At 46.3% G+C, this 21,087-nt stretch overlaps 1 protein-coding gene across 1 annotated transcript in view; it reads right to left on the reverse strand.

Annotated features, from left to right (window-relative positions):
* The window catches only part of LMBRD1 (LMBR1 domain containing 1), an 890,221-nt gene that overhangs the window by 305,677 nt on the left and 563,457 nt on the right, over nt 1-21,087 (reverse strand). The window contains exon 13 of the mRNA XM_078648011.1: nt 15,037-15,186. Coding sequence (XP_078504137.1) covers nt 15,037-15,186 — 150 coding nt within the window. The remainder of the gene's footprint in view (nt 1-15,036; nt 15,187-21,087) is intronic.

Raw genomic sequence — 21,087 nt, forward strand, 5'->3', positions numbered from 1 at the left:
CGGGTCCTACCTTCCGCGTCTTCAGCCCTGTCTTCCAAGAACTCCACCCTGTTCAACAAGTCCTGGATGTGTTTATGCGACTGGTCCGCATGGGGCTGAAGTGTCTGTAGCGTGTCTTCCAAGGTGGTGGTGCGCTCCGCCAGTTTTTTGTGATCCGCTCTCAGGTGCGTGAGATCGATGACCACGCTGTCGATTTTGGTGGCCAGGGAGGTGCGGGTTAGGCTTAGCGACTCCTCAAGTCTTTCCATCGCCGCTAGCATAGTGTCCAGCTTGGCCGCCATCTGGTCCGAGTCGGTGTGTTTCCCGGTTTTATCCATCTTGGCCCTCTGGTTAGCGTTGCTGGTGCCAGTTCTCGTTTTGGGCCCGTTAGACATCTGCGTCACTTCCTCGGGCCTAGCCGAGCAGCTCACGTCGTCTTCCGAGGGCCGGTTCGTGTAGTCGGCAGTCCGACCACCGGACAGGCGTGTGCCGTATAGTGTGTGTGGCCCCCTTGGTGGCGCGCCCTCCGGTGGTGGTCCGTGGCGTCTTGTGCTTGGCGGGTTGGTATGATCGGGCCAGTGCGTGGTAGAGGGTTAAACACCCCGGCGGGCCATGGGGGTCTCAGCGGCACTCCCAAGGCGTGTGCGGCCTCGCAGGCGCTCCAGGGGTTGGGCCCAGGGTAATTTCACGGTCTCACCGGCACTGGCCGCCACGTGGGCGCGCTCCATATAACTCGTCGCTGGGTAGACCGGCGCCGTCGCGGCGGCCCTTGACACGGGCCTCCGTGGTTGTCTTGCCTCGTTGCCGGTGCTTTCCCCACAAGGGAGCGAGGTGTCTGGGCTGCGGTGTGTTCCTGTGGCCGGTGAGTCGGGCCGCACCGGCCGCCACTCGGTCGTGTTGGGCAGGGCGGCGTCGCTCAGCTCCGCGAGGCCGCACCGCCAGCGTGGTACCTGGGTGTTTAGTGGTTCGCCGGTAGAGCCTCTGTGCAGATCAGGTCTGGTGCTGCAGTCCGATTCCGTGGCCTTCCCAGCGTCTCGCGGCCTTCGCGCCTGCCGGGCCGATCTCTGGGCCTGCACCCCCGACTGAAGCCCCGGTCTGCCCTGCGCGCCTCCCGAGTTTGGGAGCGAGGAAGGCGGCAGCGGCACAGCGAATCCTCCAGTGCGCTTCGGGTGCGCCGATTTTCTGCAAAGTTGGCCGGGAGGTCGGCGGTGATGTCCGGTGGTAGCGCCAATTATTTTCGCCGTCCGCGGGCGGCGATTTATCGGATAAATGCCCCGGGAAGGCAGGCCTGGCGCGGAGCTTCACTCAAAGGCGGCCATTCCCGTTGCGTGCGTAGCCACGCCCCCCCTCCCATAGGAACCCATGTTATGAGATTTTGGGCCTAAAATGTTCTCTGTTGAACTGATGTTTGTATGGAGAAAACAGAAACTAAACTGCAAAGTATAAAAATCCTTACTTAGGTGTGGTATCTAGGCATAACCCCAAATGCTCAAAATAATCCAAAAGTAACTAAAAGTATTCTAAAAGTGATTATAGCATAATGCAAACTGCTTTCTGAATCATGAAACACAAATTCTGCAGCACACTTATAGGCACATTAAAGTTAAAGCGATGTCCCAATGGACATAAAATACAATGTTCAAGGGCGAAGAAGTGGTCCACAAAAGTATCGATTCTTCTTTTATTGGTCATACATGAGCCAGCCGACACGTGTTTCGTCGCAAGAAACCACACTGTTTCCGCGACTCCTCAGGGCTGGGGAGGATACAAAATAATTGATGGAGTATACAATAGTACATGATGACACATGTTGCAAAGGTGACTATATATGGTGTGAAGGTGTGGGGTGATTAAAAGGAGTGGGAAAGTTAAATGGTAACATTCTTTGTGGATGCACACATCACCACCCAATTACCGAGTAAAGATAAACAAGTACAGTGTAACGAAATAGGTGGGTCGGAGGTGTCTTCAGATGTGATGTCTAACATAATTCTATGGATTGTATTAAAACATTTCTATCCGTGGCGCATTCAGATGTGATGTCTAACACAATTCTATGGATTATATTGAAACATTTCTATCCGTGGCGCATAGGGAAATGAAAAAGTGAGTGGTGGTGGAATCCTAATAAAACGTAAATGAAAGAGAGATTTGAGTAGAATTCCAGGTCAGACCTATGCAGGGGGGGGGGGTTTGTGCATCCTACCTGTAGAAGTGAAGATATCGGACAAGCAGGTCTGCAATGTCCAAGTGGGGAGAGTAAGGGAAGGGGAAACAGAGATAAAACTAACGTCAAGGGATGTTTTAACGTGGAACGATTATTGTGTTAACATTATGTTAGAACGAGTATCCCTGGATAAGGGGCACATTCAATGGAAGAAAACAAAAGTGAATTCTCACCGCGGTGCCGGTGATAATTCGGACCCGGCTCCGCTCGAGACCGGGTATTGATAGAGATTGGATACGAATTTCACAAGAGTGGAGCGTAGTTCATCCAACAGTATTAGGTGGAGATCCTGGGGACAGTAAATAGTTATCGTAAGTGGTGGATAAAATTAAATACACGTGAAATTTTGCAGAGCTAGCCCCATTCCATGTAAGGGTATCACAGTGTCATATAAACATGAGTATGTGGCTCACCTTTGTTGAAAACCCATAAGAGGACACTGTTTTTCGAAGTCGGAATATTGATGGGAGTCTCAAGCTCTGTGTTTTCAGGGTTAAGGCAAGTGGCCTTACTGGTCTTTAGGTCCCTACAGGGATCCATATTATCCAAAAGGGGGACAATCCACATAGAGGCAGAAGTGGAGGAATCAAATGTCGATAGGGGGGAAAAAAGAGAAAAAAAAAAGAAGAAAGCAATCAGGGCGAAGGTACTTATATTAGACCTCCGTTATGTACTAGTAGCAGAAAATTAAACATTAAAATCGTTCACCCCAACGAGAATTCTAATGCTCCATTGTTGTCGTATGATAACAATAGGTGATTTTGTGAGTGTTTGATATATACAACAAATGAAATAAACCTTTGGGAATAGTTCATAGGTTGGGGAATACCTCGGAGGCTCGAAGTAACAAGGCAGATTTGCTTCAAAGGAGGCGCAAGGGCTTCACCTATAGAGTGATTCAGCCCTGACATACATATATTGCTCTGCGTACGGAAATTCAAAAAAAGAGTCTGTGAGACCCTTAACGGGTTTAAACAGTGTAGAAAACCCTCAGTAGAGCTTCGAAAAAGAATTCGGTCAGGAGAGGAACTTACCCGAGGTGCGGGGATGATTTCGCGATGACTCTTTCGGGTCCGCGTTCGGGTTCCGGGTGCGGTCACGTGTCCCTGCACCCGGAAGTGAATTAAAACCTCAATCCGGCCATGTCCCGGATGAAAATAACTAGAGCGCTGACTCTGTTTGTCCAGCACTTCAAACGTGCACGGTAGAACAACTGCAAAAGGGGACTATGGTCGGAGGAGTAAAGTCGAAAAATTGAAAGGATAAAAATTATTTAGTGAGTTTAAATAATATTGGTGCCGGTGAAATAGTAAAATGGGTGCATTTCTTCACACATGCACAGTGTTGAAATGAACAAGTGGACAAAATAGCAAAATAGCAACACTGTGCATGTGTGAAGAAATGCACCCATTTTACTATTTCACCGGCACCAATATTATTTAAACTCACTAAATAATTTTTATCCTTTCAATTTTTCGACTTTAGTCCTCCGACCATAGTCCCCTTTTGCAGTTGTTCTACCGCGCACGTTTGAAGTGCTGGACAAACAGAGTCAGCGCTCTAGTTATTTTTATCCGGGACATTGCCGGATTGAGGTTTTAATTCACTTCCGGGTGCAGGGACACGTGACCGCACCCGGAACTCGAACGCGGACCCGAAAGAGTCATCGCGAAATCATCCCCGCACCTCGGGTAAGTTCCTCTCCTGACCGAATTCTTTTTCAATCAATCAATCAATCAGGTCATTTGTAAAGCGCACTACTCACCCGTAGGGTCTCAAGGCGCTGGGAGGGGGGGGGTGCCGCTACTGCTCGAACAGCCAAGTCTTGAGCTTCTTCCTGAAGGAGAGGTGGTCTTGGGTCAGGCGCAGATTGGTGGGAAGTGAGTTCCAGGTCTTGGCGGCCAGGTAGGAGAAGGACCTTCCTCCTGTTGTCTCTCTTCGGATGCGGGGGACGGCGGCGAGGGCGTGGTTGGTTGATCTGAGGAGGCGCTTGGGAGTGTAGAAGTTGATCCGGTTGTTGAGGTAGCTCGGGCCTTGGTCGTGTAGGGCTTTGTGCGCGTGGGTGAGGAGACGGAAGGTGATTCTCTTGTTGACCGGGAGCCAGTGCAGATCTCTCAGGTGTCCGGAGATGTGGCTGCGTCGGGGGATGTCGAGGATGAGTCTCGCCGAGGCGTTCTGGATCCGCTGGAGTCTCTTCTGGAGTTTGGCCGTGGTTCCGGCGTAGAGGGCGTTGCCGTAGTCCAGTCGGCTGGTGACGAGGGCTTGGGTGACCGTCTTCCTCGTCTCGGTGGGGATCCACCGGAAGATCTTACGTAGCATGCGCAGGATGTTGAAGCATGACGAGGAGACGGCGTTGACTTGTCTGGTCATGGAGAGGGAGGAGTCCAGGATGAAGCCCAGGTTGCGTGCGTGGTCCGTCGGTTTGGGCGCGGTGCCCAGGGCGGGGGGCCACCAGGAGTCGTCCCAGGCGGAGGGCGTGGAGCCCAGGATGAGGACCTCCGTCTTGTCTGAGTTCAGTTTCAGGCGGCTGGTCGTCATCCATTCGGCTACGTCTCTCATCCCTTCGTGCAGGTTGGCTCTGGCGGTGGCGGGGTCGTTGGTCAGGGAGAGGATCAGCTGGGTGTCGTCGGCGTAGGAGATTATGTTGAGGTTGTGTTGGCGTGCGATGGCCGCGAGGGGGCTCATGTAGATGTTGAAGAGGGTGGGGCTCAGTGAGGATCCTTGAGGGACGCCGCAGATGACTTTGGTGGCCTCTGACTTGTACGGTGGTAGGCGGACTCTTTGTGTTCTTCCGTCGAGGAAGGAGGTGATCCATTCCAGTGCCTTCTCCTGGATTCCGATGTTGCTGAGGCGCTGTACTAGGGTGCGGTGGCAGACAGTGTCGAAAGCCGCGGAGAGGTCCAGGAGGATGAGGGCCGCTGTTTCTCCGTTGTCCATCAGAGTTCGAAGGTCGTCGGTGGCGGCGATGAGGGCGGTCTCGGTGCTGTGGTTCGCTCGGAAGCCGGACTGTGAGGGGTCGAGGGATCCATTCGTCTCGAGGAAGGCGGCCAGCTGTTTGTTGACGGTCTTCTCGATGACTTTGGCCGGGAACGGGAGGAGCGAGATGGGACGGTAGTTCTTGAGGTCGGTGGGGTCTGCTGTGGTTTCTTGAGGAGAGCGCTGAGTTCGGCGTGCTTCCAGCTCTCAGGGAAGGTGGCGGAGTCGAAGGAGGTGTTGATGATGTCCCGTAGGTGGGGTGCGAGGACAGCGTCGGCTTTGTTGAAGACGTGGTGAGGGCAGGGGTCAGTCGGAGATCCGGAATGGATGGAGTTCATGGTGCGGATGGTGTCTTCGGTGCTGATCGGGGTCCAGGTGCGGAGGGTGGTGGTGGGTGGCGTCGTTGCGGTTGTGGCTTGCGTTGGTTGGTTGTTGAAGCTGTTGTGTATGTCCGTGATCTTGTTGTGGAAGAAGGACGCGAGGGAGTTGCAGAGTTCTTGCGACGGGGTGATGTCATTGTTTCCGGCGTTGGGGTTGGATAGCTCTTTCACGATGTTGAAGAGTTCCTTGCAGTTGTGTGCGTTGTTGTCCAGCCGGTCCTTGTATGCATTTTTCTTGGTGGCGCGGATCAGTTGGTGGTGCTTCCGGGTGGCGAGCTTGAGGGTGGTCATGTTGTCCGTCGTTGGTTCCCTTCTCCAGGCTTTCTCGAGGGCTCGGCAGTTCTTCTTGGAGCTCTTGAGTTCGTCGGTGAACCATGGTGTTTTCCTGCTGCAGGATCTGCTGGGTGGGGTTCTCAGAGGGGCGAGTTCGTCCGCGCAGTCGTTGATCCATTTCGTGAGGTTGTCGGCGGCCTGGCTGGGGTTCGCTGAGTTGGCGGGAGGGTGCTGGCTCAGGGAAGCGGTGAGCTGGTCTACTGAGGGTTTTCTACACTGTTTAAACCCGTTAAGGGTCTCACAGACTCTTTTTTTGAATTTCCGTACGCAGAGCAATATATGTATGTCAGGGCTGAATCACTCTATAGGTGAAGCCCTTGCGCCTCCTTTGAAGCAAATCTACCTTGTTAATTCGAGCCTCCGAGGTATTCCCCAACCTATGAACTATTCCCAAAGGTTTATTTCATTTGTTGTATATATCAAACACTCACAAAATCACCTATTGTTATCATACGACAACAATGGAGCATTAGAATTCTCGTTGCGGTGAACGATTTTAATGTTTAATTTTCTGCTACTAGTACATAACGGAGGTCTAATATAAGTACCTTCGCCCTGATTGCTTTCTTCTTTTTTTCTCTCTTTTTTTCCCCCCTATCGACATTTGATTCCTCCACTTCTGCCTCTATGTGGATTGTCCCCCTTTTGGATAATATGGATCCCTGTAGGGACCTAAAGACCAGTAAGGCCACTTGCCTTAACCCTGAAAACACAGAGCTTGAGACTCCCATCAATATTCCGACTTCGAAAAACAGTGTCCTCTTATGGGTTTTCAACAAAGGTGAGCCACATACTCAGGTTTATATGACACTGTGATACCCTTACATGGAATGGGGCTAGCTCTGCAAAATTTCACGTGTATTTACTTTTATCCACCACTTACGATAACTATTTACTGTCCCCAGGATCTCCACCTAATACTGTTGGATGAACTACGCTCCACTCTTGTGAAATTCGTATCCAATCTCTATCAATACCCGGTCTCGAGCGGAGCCGGGTCGGAATTATCACCGGCACCGCGGTGAGAATTCACTTTTGTTTTCTTCCATTGAATGTGCCCCTTATCCAGGGATACTCGTTCTAACATAATGTTAACACAATAATCGTTCCACGTTAAAACATCCCTTGACGTTAGTTTTATCTCTGTTTCCCCTTCCCTTACTCTCCCCACTTGGACATTGCAGACCTGCTTGTCCGATATCTTCACTTCTACAGGTAGGATGCACAAAACCCCCCCCCCTGCATAGTTCTGACCTGGAATTCTACTCAAATCTCTTTTTCATTTACGTTTTATTAGGATTCCACCACCACTCACTTTTTCATTTCCCTATGCGCCACGGATAGAAATGTTTCAATATAATCCATAGAATTGTGTTAGACATCACATCTGAATGTGCCACGGATAGAAATGTTTTAATACAATCCATAGAATTATGTTAGACATCACATCTGAAGACACCTCCGACCCACCTATTTCGTTACACTGTACTTGTTTATCTTTACTCGGTAATTGGGTGGTGATGTGTGCATCCACAAAGAATGTTACCATTTAACTTTCCCACTCCTTTTACTCACCCCACACCTTCACACCATATATAGTCACCTTTGCAACATGTGTCATCATGTACTATTGTATACTCCATCAATTATTTTGTATCCTCCCCAGCCCTGAGGAGTCGCGGAAACAGTGTGGTTTCTTGCGACGAAACACGTGTCGGCTGGCTCATGTATGACCAATAAAAGAAGAATCGATACTTTTGTGGACCACTTCTTCGCCCTTGAACATTGTATTTTATGTCCATTGGGACATCGCTTTAACTTTAATGTGCCTATAAGTGTGCTGCAGAATTTGTGTTTCGTTTCCTTGGTGTGTCCCTAAAACACACCTTGAGAGGTTACAGGGCCTTGCCTCTCATCTGCACGCACCTTCTGTCTTAAGCATCCAACTGTGCGTTAACCTAGCAGTGCGACCAGAATTTCCCTCACATCTAAAACCCTGTTTCTTTTAGTTATGCTTTCTGAATCATTACCAACCTGTAACTATGGCAAAATGCAATAATAACTTTATTTCATTGTGAAATCCTGTAGCCTAAGCATATTTTATCAAGTCCTGCTTGGTTCTAGAAATAAAATACAAGTATACCTTTTTTATACCTACCCAATTGGTCTGGAATCAGTCTCTGAGGGTGTGCATCAGTCTAGATTGAGTGCATACAATAAATGCTTAACACACCCTCTGGATAAGCCTAACTGCTCGCCAACACTACTACAAAGAGAGCTGTGAGTACTTACCTAATTTAGCCTCTGCTATACCTCTGGCGGCATCCTGAAGTAGGCACCAGAGATAGAGACTTAGAGCGAAGACGTTCCGGGTATCACGTCGCGTCAGCCGACCGATAGGGAGGCAAAGAGCGCCGGTGCTTCTTTGCCTTCTTCTTCTGCTTCGACCTACCAGAGGACTTCAAAGAGTTGGAAAGGGACCAGGTATCGGGCTCCGCGAACGGCCTCGCGACCTTCCTCTCTAACGAGACCGGGAGTGACGCAGAGCCGACCGCCAGGCCTCCAAGAGCTTTCTGGACAGCTCCCGCAAAGACTTTGGATTCATGGTCCGCCAGTAGGAGGATGACTTCTGGTCATGGTCACACTCCAGACACCAAAGGTACACGAGGTGCGGGTCCGTCACAGACATCAGCCTGTGACAGGCCTCGCAAGTCTTGAAGCTGGTCTGACAATGGGACATCCCTCACGCACCGGGAGACGAAGACTCGGAAAAAAAAGTCGACAAAACATCAAAAAAGTTCAGTCAAAAAGTGAATAAAGGGGTAGCTCTCTCTAGATCTGCGCTAGGCTGGTGCAGAAAAAGAAAGAACTGACAGCAGCACACAGGGTCGACGTCTAAGTAGGCACCGCGATGTCATCCAGGGGACCACGACGCTGACGAAGAAGTTGACCAACGCCACCCACCGGCGCTAAGAAAAAATTCTCCTGATCCAGACTGAAGCCTGGGGTAATTCTAAGGCAAGGAATCTATAACTAACTGTCTCTTTCAGATACTCCAGTTCTCTGGCATTGGTATCTTTCATATATTCACATGGTTGAATTATAACCAGTCATGAGGCTAGAAATTCCTGATAATTTTAAATAGCAGTAAACAGTGCTACAATGACCAAAGGTCTCAACAACAGTGTTTGTTCAGTAGCAGGTTGCTCGGGTTCGAATTCCTCAAAAAACAGAAGACGAGAGGCATTTGGCAAAACAGGAACCGTATAGTTTAATTAAGCAAGTCGACAAGGAGACAATTACAGGCACAAGGTCTGAGGACTGTCTCAATTTACTAACCATAAACAAATATAGCATCCATACGTTGTTGGTTGCTGCCTTAAGAGTCATAAATTAATAATCAATGGTAAACTACAGGTGGGTCACGACTTTGCGTGGACACAGTGTGGCCAGTGGCGAATGTGTCCAGATGTCCCGCATGGGGAGCATGTGATCACTATTGTGCTAGGTACTGATTGGCTATGTGTTCCTAACTCACGTGGCATTTGACTTTATGGTGTTTTCTGAAGTGTGTGTACCCCCTTGTGACGTGACCTTTATTTGGAGCCATCTCCCCTTATCAGTGTGATGTCACTGCGCCTATCTGTGTAATTGATCAAGAGTTTCATGCCCACGGGTCTGCCTGCCAGCTATGCACCCTCCCACCTGTGACACATCAATCAGTATTCCTGGACCTAGGTCACAGGGCCTGCATGATTACACACTTGGGTGTCGAGGTAGTTGTGGAGTATGGAATGGGTGAGTCAATTGATAAGGACAATAGTTCATTTTTATTGATAAACACATCGATATCCATATTAAGAAGCAAACTCACCTCATTTGAAACCACTCAAATTACAGCCAATGAGGTAGAAGTACTAGATTTCCTACTTCCTCTACAAACCACCATAGCTCAGATTTCATAGCAAAAAGTGTGAGAAGCGTATATAATAAATGAGTCTCTGACCAGGGAGGAGAGAGCATCGCTTGTGATTATATGAAAAATACCAATATTGGAGAACTGAAGTTACTGATAAATAACTCATTCCTTCTGCCGCATTAGATCTTTCATATATTCGCATGCTTGAATCAAATAGTAATTGGTACATAATAATTATAATCAATTTAGTAAAGAGGGAAGCTGGCTAAACTTCTTTTAAAAAGGTTACGGAGGATATCCTTTCCCACTGCTAAGTTAGTTTTTGCTTTTACACCAAGGCAGTAGTGTTTGGTGAACATGTTCCAGCTTCTCCGGGTATTTGCACATCAGAGACACCAATGTAGAGTGCTGCAGTAGTTGCACCCTGACATATTCCAGAAGTGGAGGCTTCACTCTGTTGTGGCAGAAGGTGTTTGGATATGGGTCAGCCCATTCTTGAGTCGCCGAAGGATAAAGTCAGTCAAAGAGCAAATGTATTTCTCCTTGGGCCATGTAAAACTTGATGCAGCTGCGCACAGCAAGCAAGTGCAATGATCTTAGGTATATAATACGGATTGGTCCATAAGGTTACCTTATCCATAGTAAAACAGAGAAGTTTTTTTTTTTAAAACTATAAACCCATGCATTTACCCTTTTCTGCGTGCCAATGTAAGAGCCAAGGGAACTGCTGTTTTCCAGGAAAGAAACTTTAGATGTGCCTTATGGGTTGCCCCAAATGCAGGCAACATGAGCTAGCTCAGGAGAATATTAAGCTCCCAGGGCTCTGATTGGTGTCGTACAGGGGAAATGCTCTGCAAAGTCCTTTCATAAACTGCTTTATGATCCTCTGTGAGAATAGAGTGATTGAGTTGTCTTCCGTTCTCTGAAATAGTGAGAATGCTTCCAAATGGACTCAAACTGCTGAATATTTTAGAGCAATTTTGCCTAGGCTCCGAAAAATATGGATGTTTTTGCAGAGTGTTATGGACACTAAATGGAATCCTTTCGCCTTGCACCAGACACAGAAATGGTTCCTTTTGGCATTCTTGTGGTAGCTGAAACCTGGGCCTATGCCAGGATGTCTCTACCCTCTCCTATGAGATCAAAATGACCATACTCTAGGTCATCATGTACCATACATCAGGCTCAATGACTGGACATTATGGTGCAGAACGTCTCCGTTGTGCTTGTAAAGAAGCCTGGGAAGCATTGTTAATGATATTGATGGATACACAGATAGATTCAGGAGCTCAGAACAGGGCAATAAAAATCAGGGTGCAGTGGTCTGTCTTTGCTTTCCCTTGGATCCAGGTGATCAAGGGAAATGACGAAAAGGCGTACGCAAAGACGATGAACCATATGATCGAAGTGGCACTGCCCCTGGACAATGGCTGTCAAAACATGCTGGTGTAAGAATGGCATTTCTTGTTCTAGGTGGCAAAGAACTCTAGTGTGGGGGACCCCATTTGTGACACAAATAATTCATTTGGTTTTATTGGAGCTTCCAATCATGATAGTCTAATAGTTTCAGAATTAGTGGATTTACCCGATTTTGGAGTCCAGGGAGATGCTATAGAGCAATGTCCATGTGATCGGAAATAGCCTAGTCCCACAGTACCTGTGCCTCTTCCATCAGAGGGCGGGACCTCATTCCTCCTTGTTTAGTGATGTATGGCCTCAATGTAGTGTTATCTGGTCTGATGGGGAATACTTGATCAGCTAGCCTTGGAAGGAATGCCTTATGACCCAATCTTATGGCACGGAGCTCTAGGATGTTGATGTGGAGCTTCTTTTCTGAGTCTGATCACAGACCTCTGGTCGACAATTCCCTCAGGTGTGCTCCCCAGCCCTACGTTGAGGCATCTGCAATAAGCAGCAATCTGTCAGATAAAGGGTGGAATAAAAGCCCTGTGTCAAGATCCGTAGGGATAAACCACCATACCAGTGTTTGCTTCAGACATCTTGTGACTTGGACTGTGTTGTCCCATGTGCTATGAACATGTTTCTAAATGCTGTCCAGTTATTGTTTAATGGGTCTCATATAGAGCTTGCAATAGAGTATAAAAACTATACATGAGGACATCAGGTCCAGCAGTGATGTGTACTGCCCGACTGTCATCGACTGTTTGACAGAGAAGGTCTTTGCCATGGACTGATTTTTTATTAGTGTTTATGTACAAAGGAAAAGCTTTTCCAGTTGTTTTTCCAGTGCAAGACTTGTCTAGTGTGTTAGTCCTAGTATGTGGAATAGAGTGATTCAGGCAACAGTATAAGCCTTCGCTTCTTCCTTTGATAGAGCTTTGACAAACCAGTCTTCCAAGTACGGGTATACTTGGTGACACTCTTGTGTGAGGTACGAAGCAACCTGTAAAAATGTAAATCCAGTATTTGTAAAGCGCACAGCTACCTGGAGGCATCCCGGCACTGGGGGCCATCGGGAAGATTAAGCGAGTTATTCCCCAGAGGTACTGGGCTGACCTGCCGCTGGTGATCGAACTGTGAGCCCGATCGTCCGGTGTCAGTCGCCCTGGCCGCAGCGTCACACCTCTTCCCTTGCCAGCATTAGGCACTTGAAAAATATCCGAGGTGCTGACTTGGGGACAAGTGGTACTGCCTTTCATTGGAAGTTCTGCCCTGGCACTCCAAAGCAGAAGTATATTCTATGCTTCCAAAATTAATTGAAAACTGAAGAGGAGGCTAACTCGGCTCCAGGCTAGACCAGAAAGTACAAGAAATAATGTCAATGAAAGGACAGAGCAGAGTTCTTCACTGGAACTTCTCACACATGTTGTGCAGTAAAAATCTGAGATTTGGTGGCCTCTGGGAGGAGTAGGACAGCTAGCACTTCCATCTCTTACCTGAAGTTTGATTGTTTCAAAAGATGTGTTTTATTGAGGAATTTGGCAATTCGAACACGGTCTACTGCTATTTAAGATGACCGGGGATTCCCAGCCTGACAACAGGGAATGATTCAACCATATGAATATATGAAAGGTCCAATGATAGAGAACTTGTTTCCCTCTGACTGCGGTTACAACCTGACTATCTAGCAGAGTCCTAATGATAAACAGGTGAATCGCTTCCTGATATCTTCAAGTCAAAAGAAGCACTGCTAAAGAGGCCCTTTGTCCTGCCAAGAGTGCCTGTCCACTCCCACCTAGCCAATCCCTGCCCTCCGAGATGACAATGCAGAAAATGCAAATTTGCTACATATAGATTATAAATAAATGTGCTATAGAGGAACATCATGTGTTTCCCAGTATAAAACAACGAGGATAGCTTTGCAGAAAAAGGGTGACCAGTGATTGGAAAAAATAACTTCAGTTAATACGCTGCTTATGAAAAACACACAGGGCTCATTCAAATGTTTTAGTCTTAACAAATACAACTACATTGGTCCTAACAAGAGGGTAATCAGCATTTGGCTAGTTTGTGATCAAGAAAAGTAATAAAGCAATAAATAACCTGAAGAAAGTAGTTCATTCATTGTTGTTAAGACTGACTGAGGTGTCTCTAATCCAGTACTTTTAGTGTTGTATTCAAACATGTATGATGAGCAATGAAATAGGCTCACGTTAATCTGAGGCAAATAGTTGGCTGGCAAAATTAACAAGTTAATTCAAACATGTATTTGTTAAATACCAATGCCTGTCTTAATCATTAGCATGTTGTTAACAACTTGATTAGAATGCCCTTTCATGAAATGACTACCAAATTTTATTCATAGACTTGTAGTATTATGGGAAAGCTATACTGCGGATGTCGTTATAATGTCTGTATGTGCTATCATTTCCAATCTATATTGTTAAAACCAGTTGAGGAGTGTGAAGGGAAGGCGAAAAGTGGACTAAAATATTGTGAGAAAAGACACAACAGGCCCGAATCACACCTTTTTTTGTGTTGACTTGATTCCACCTTAGAGTAACTATGGGCGGAGTTCGGGGAGGTGCACTACAGGGAACTCCGCGAAGTGGCAAAAAAACTCAGTCGCACCACGCGGAGCTCCGCAAGCGGCGGAGTTCCATAGAAAAATGCCATTAGCGATGATTGCACTGTGCCGGATGCTTTTCCGCACTGTGCAATCATTGTGAACGGCACCTTGCACAGCGCTAGCGGTACATTCTTTCCTTTTCTGCCGCTTGAGTAGGTTTTTACTTGAGCTGCCGCTTTCTCAACGCGAACGGGCAGTTTCTCAACACGAGCGGTCGCAAGCATATGTGACCACTAGCAATGAGAAACCTGCCCCCCCCACCCTGCGATGAGAAATCTCGCTCGGAGGTTTATTTTCTACGCTCGTCAACTTCACAATCGCGAACGAGGAAAAATCGCGCTGGGAGGTGTATTTTCCTCACTCGCCAACTTGACGCTGGTGAACGTGAGCGAGGAAAAAACAACTCTTTCAGAACTCCACGAGCTCCGCGTATCGCAGAGTGCGTAAAACTCTGCAAACTCCGAGAGCGGAACGGAGTTTACCGCCCAGGGTTACTTAGATGCGGCCAAAAAAATTCTGTAATTCAAAATGGCACATGCTCATTCCCCAAATCAGAATCGGATGCCATATATTGAAGGTGATAGTATTTATAATTATGGCTATTCTGCCAGTGCCTAGGTAGACTGAAACATGGGTATTCTAGGAGAGCGGAAGAAGACATCACATCAGAATGCATCGCCACAACTTTATGGGTACTCACAAACCTGTCCAAAGTTTTTCTATACCCAGTTTGTACACCAAGCTTCAAAGACAAAGAAAGGTTGGAGTTAAGGTTGCCAACTGCATGCACAAAATCCATATTTCATGGGAGTTCATAGTGGGAAAAGATTTCAACCGAAAATATATTTCTCCAGGTTAATCTGCATGATGGAATATAGAGGGCGAGCAAACATGGAAATACACAACCTGAATAATATTCCATCCTGAAACCTTTAATTTTCGATTTCATAAAATAGCCGGAAAACTATGCAAATCAGTCATCTAAATATATGATCGCAGATTTTAAATTTTCGGAAACAAATGAATGACTCGGACCACTATGCTTATATTACAGTCATAAATAATGCAACCATTTATAAATTTGAAACATATAACGTTTTAAACATGATTGTGAACACAATGCAGAATATGTGAATATACCTTATGCAACGGTTAGTAAAAGGGATTCTTAGTAAAAATAAATGCGTCTTACCTGCAACAGGTATTTTTGACTTCCATACATAACATATTGAGGGGCGAGGCTATATATCATATAGCTGGTATGGAGAACTATCAACAACAGTATCATACAGAGAAATAAAAGTGCTTGGGGACGGGTTCGGCCTCGTCTAATCTTGTATAGCTGTAAAATGAAAGACAGAAAGAAAGGTAGTTTAATCTTTATTTAGAAGCATCAATAAACATTATTACTTAGGCAAGAAAAAAACATCCACTGCAAGATCACGAGATTGTGGGTGATCTCGGGCACCAAACGAAATTGATTAAATATAGTTATTATAGTGCAGGAGTGTACCTTCAATTGGCGCAGCAGGTGCAGTGGCACCGGGGTTCAAATGCCGAGGGTACAGGAGGGTGGAACTGAACCCTGATTATTGCTGAATTTCACAATTGAAACATTGGCCAGGGGGGCCCACTTCCTTCCTTGCATTGGAACACTTGACTTGGCACACTGGCTACGCCACTGTTAAAGTGAGTAACCTGTTCCAGGGTTCGAGTTTGCTAGGAAGGATCGACAAACAGAAGAAAAACACGTAATCACAAAGCCAACAGCTGGGTTGTTAGTTTGTGAATCTATGGAAGGCTGAGTGGGTTAGCATGAAAATAAGTCCATGATCACGTGAAAGGATGGACGAGGGACTTTGTGAATTCAGGAGTGAATGTATACATAAAAAAGATGGAACGGTGACAATGTGTGGATAGAAGAATCGAAGAAAGGGAGCACGTGGATAGATGGATTAACAAGAGTGCAAACGTCTCCTGCTTACAGAACAGGCACAGCTTGGGGCCTCAGCACTGTGACCTTCCAGCCCTCACACAAAGATTTTTATTACGGGGACGGGAGAAAGAGCAGTGCCAGGCACACGGGCAAAGCAGCACAGGACACAAGGGGGCGCAGCAGCACACACAGAAGTGCACAGTGCAGGGTCGAAAGAGAAAGGGAGCAGAGCACTCCATGGATTGGTGGGGAGGTAGGAGCACACGTTTGGGGCTCAGCTTAGGTTTCGTGCGGTGCGCAGTCCAGGGCTTAAGATGGTGGAGGTCGTTCAGGATCCAAGACAGTGACACATGAGCAACTTTACCAGCGCGGCTGCGTATGTGAACCGGATACGAGCACTGACTGATCAAATTATTAATCAAGTATCTTCATACATATATGTTGCCTGGAAAGTAACTAGACAACTGAACTAACACTTATCAAAGGAGTTTCTTTTCACTTAATTATTTTATCTGTGCATATTGATTGATTTACAGCTGCTTATATTTGCTGTGGAATACTAACGGGTCATTTGACTGATGGGATATATTATGAATGAGTTTTAAAATATTTCTGTGATTTTACTAGTAGACTCCCTTTCCATCAGGGGCAATGAACTTATTTCAACAGGTTTCAACATTTAGAGTGTGTTGATGGCTACGCACAAGTATTTTATTATACTGCCACCGGTTACCATTGATCCTACCAGGCCTTCTCTCACCTCCCTTCCTACACTTGACCGAGAGAATTTCTTAAAAATCTGCAGAAAGATTAAATCCGGATCTCCGGCAGACCCCTTAAAACCGGACATTTTCTGTGAAGCCCACGAACTCATCACAGAACACATCCGTGACATTATCAATCTGTCACTTTCCACCGCCAGTGTTCCTTCCAAATGGAAGCAGGCCTGGGTGTCCCCCATTTTAAAAAAACCCACCTTAGACCCCTCACTTCCGGAGAACTTGAGGCCGATCTCCTTGCTCCCTTGGCCTGCCAAAGTTGTCGAGGCACACGTCAACAATATCCTGTCCAATTTCCTCCTTACCAACAACATTCTGGATGACTCCCAACACGGGTTTAGAGCTGGTCACAGCACCGAGACAGCCTTGCTCAGTGTTTCTGAAGACCTCCGTTCCATTCTTGACGCCGGCGGCACTGCAGCACTGGTCCTATTGGACCTTAGTGCTGCCTTCGATACGGTGTCACACGAGGTCCTCTTGACGAGATTGGAGAAAATTGGAGTTACAGAGGCAGCCTTGGGATGGTTCAGAGACTTTCTGTCTAACAGGTCCTTTAGAGTCTCCACCCCTCCTTACATCTCGAAGGAGCATAGCATTGGACAGGGAGTGCCGCAGGGCTCGTCCCTTAGCCCTACCCTGTTCAATGTCTATGTTCGCCCTTTAGCGGAGGTGGCTAGAAGGAATGGAATGGCACTGGTATCCTATGCAGACGATACCCAGTTGGTGGTGGCTCTGAATAACAACAGTGGTCTGGAAGCCCATCACTTTAAACAGACACTTACTGACATCACCAACTGGATGACGGCAAATTTTCTCCAATTAAACGCCGGAAAAACTGAGATTCTGCTCCTGGGAAAAAACACCGCATCCTGGGGAGATAACTGGTGGCCTGACATCCTAGGCCCACCCCCCAAGCCAAAAGATTGCGTCAAAAATCTGGGTGTTTGGGTCGACTCGGCTTTAAAGTTTACCATCCACACTAAGAAAGTGGCTGCCACGTGCTTTGGCATTTTACGCAACATCAGGCCCATTCTGAAGTTCTTTGACTGCCGCACCCGCCAGCTCATTGTTCAGGCGACGATTCTTTCTAGACTGGACTATGCCAGTTCTCTCCTATTGGGAGCGAACTTGGCCGAAACCACCAGATTGCAGAGAGTCCAGAATGCGGCAGCCAGGGCTCTGGTTGGCCTCCCTCGCCATTCTTCCGTCTCTGGAACCTTAAAAAAACTGCATTGGCTTCCAGTGGGTAAAAGGATCCAGTTCAAGGCTCTATGTTTAGCCTTCAAAATCCTTAAAACCGCCTCTCCTCCATTGCTGAGTCCCCTCCTGTCTGAGTACATCCCTAGAAGATCGCTCCGCTCAGAAGGACAACATCTGGTGACCATCCCTCGCACTAGACTGGCCAGAGTCGGTGGCCGTTCCTTCAGTTTCCTTGCTGCCAAGCTATGGAACAGTTTGCCTGAAACCATACGGGGGATTCAAGACCTTTTAGCCTTTAGAAAGGCCGTCAAAACCCATCTTTTCCAATAATCTGTCATCTATTTCTGTTACCTTCACTCTGCATTTTGTCTGCTCGCAGCGCCGGGACGCCCCTTGGCTGGGGCAGCCGTGCGCTATATAAATTCACATAACATTAACATTAACATTAACGTCAGGGATGCATTTTAATAGTAAGCCAGTTTGTTTTGGTCGGTCTTAAAATCATTCATGCGGCCTAGCAACTGATGTCTCTCTCTATGGCAAACTGTAATAGTGTGTCTATATAAGAGCCAAAGGTCTAGAGTTGCTCATTGGACATGCACTAGCACTTTTATAGAACATGCACATCTCGAAAAACACTTTATTAGTGAATTATATCGGATTTGGAGATTAGTAATAGCCTACATGGCTCCACATTTTTCGTTACTTTGATTAGCCCACGGCTGGTAATTGGGCAGGCACTAGAACTTTTATTGTAACAAGGGCATCTCAAACTGCCTATTGGTCAGGCACTAGCACTTTTAGAGTAACAGGACCATCTCAAAAAGTAGTTAATAAAAACAAAATCTGATTTGGTGATTTGTAATAACCTATGCGGCTTCACTATGTTCTCACTTTCATTAGTCCCAATGAATTAACTTTTTAATGTATTAGTACTTTTAGAGTCGGCTGCTTGTCATACATCAGCAATGCTACGTTTTGATTAATGAAGTATGTTATTCAATCTTGAAATGTGTATATTTTGATATGTATATTGTATGGCCTGTCAACGGCAGGCTGACGCAATACTTTTTTATTTAATTTATTTGAAACTGATGTACTGATCCAACCTTAACTTTTTATCCTGATAACGTTTCCTGGGCTAGATGTATAAGTTGGGTGGTCCCGACAAAAACGGTAAAATGAGAGTGGGATGGTCCGAATGACAAACACTTTACCACTGCGTGCTGTACTAGTCATTACTGCCAGAAGGTTGATGAATGCATTGTTAGGAATTATGCTCAGGAGGGAGGGCTTGTGAGTAACAGGAAAACAGTATTCCCAACGTCCTGCAAAACAGACCTGCAGGCAAGACTTCCACAAACACAAAGTCGCTCTTCTATTTCTTTAGAACTCTCAATGAACAGCATCTTCCTTGAAGCAAAGCCGGGGCAGAATGTTTTGGCTCAGACAGCAGCACATTAGGTGTGAGTGCTGAAGCCACTTTTCCTGGAACTATGACTAATTCTTTATAGTGCCACAAGAACTAACTAACGTCACGCCAGACACCCATTAATACAGAAATAGGACAATATCCATCAGTGTACATGGTCACAACCATAGGACCATCTTCAAAAGGAAAAACAAAAAAGTGATGGAAAGAATGCTTGAAATATTCTCAGATGCTGGTAATTGCAAGCGGCCGCAAGCTGATCCATCATTTTCTTGCCCACTCTGTCACTCAAAAAAGAGACCAGCCATAAGAAAATCTGGCTTGGTTCTGTTCCAACAATAACAGTCCACTCGAGCTACCATGCCATGTCCAAACAGATGTTTCCCAATTTCGTTACTGATCATGGCTCTTTGCCAAGGAAGAATGCAGATGTTCGCCATCGATCACAGCACCTTGCCAGGGCAGAAAATAGAACTTCAGCCATGCTGTAGACTCCGGTTTTGTGAACCTACATCAATTGCAGTGTAATAGTCTGACTGGCAACTAACCTCACTTTGGCTGGCACATACAGCTTTGCCCCTCTGGCTTCATAAGACTTATTCCACACACTGCCTGCTAACCCATCCTGTTCTTTTCAATACAGCAGTGTTTTAAGAAAATAGGGCTAAAGATGGTGCAAACGCCATACTCTCTAGGTCATGAAGTAAAGGTTATTTACCTTTGGTAATGTAATATCTGGTAGAGAGACAGTCTAGCCGCAGATTCATTAACTTTTGAATTCTCCCAGGCGTCAGTCTGAACCCGGAAAGTTTTCAGCAGTACCTCTGCGCGCCGGAGGAAGGCATTATATGGCTCCACGATGGCGTCGACTTCTGTCATGGAGTCAGCAAAGCTATAGAAGTTCTGTCTGGTGCTCAAGTGTCAGTTTCTTCTGTGAAACCTTCGCGCCAGAAAGCAGAGCCACTATAGAAACTGGTTGTGGAAGCAGTGTGCCAAAAAGATCAACTACGTTTGAAAGATTAATGAAGAAGAAACATCAAATGGTATGTTAATACTAGACCTGGCTTTTAAAGAAAAACCCTAAAAGAATCAACAAAACACACGCCTAGATAAAACCCTGTGCCTTGGTGAATAACCCAGGAAAACCTTACACTCTATAGTCCATTCATCAATGGTAATGAATGGCAAGGTAATAGCAAAAAAACCTACATAAACAACACCAAGCTGTTTGTTGAATCATATCAACATGTGACATATTAAAAGTGCCAATACAATGTATGAAGATACCAAACAAATACTTTCAAAGAAAGAGCAAATAAATCAATACAGATCACTGGTGTAAAATCCAGTGTGAAAGAGACCAAAATTACCACTGGCATACCAACATGTTCCTATGAGAGAGAACGAAAGGTCAAAACCATGCTCATTTTAGCATGCTGAACTGCTTCAAAGAAGCTTGTGTCAACATTTTTCCATACATGAAGACATGTCTTTTGACAATAACCTCTTGAGCACAAAGCTCATCCTCAGAGGCCAGGGACAAACGGAATCCCCCCTCCGTCATCTAAGTCAATACCAACCTAAGAAAGGGAAAAAATGGTACTGAGAATTAAACATCTGCACTTGAAGGAAGATCAAGTGGTCAAACCAACAACGGACAAGTAAAATGCTCGATCAAAGCTTACTCGCTTATAAAGAAAAAGTCTGCATCTCGAGTATAAGGACAAGTTACACCAGTAACAAACAACGAAAAGCTATGATTTTGAAGACCTCTGTCAATCAAGGTAATGTCTTAATTCTGCAAAAGCTTGACTTAAAAAAGATGGGCACCTTCAAATGACATGTCGACTGGACAGCCTCCGAGAAACCTGAAGTTGCCAACCAAGCCAGAAGCCT

This window comes from Lissotriton helveticus, chromosome 6 (genome assembly GCF_964261635.1).
Source record: "Lissotriton helveticus chromosome 6, aLisHel1.1, whole genome shotgun sequence".
Taxonomy (NCBI): Eukaryota; Metazoa; Chordata; class Amphibia; order Caudata; family Salamandridae; genus Lissotriton; species Lissotriton helveticus.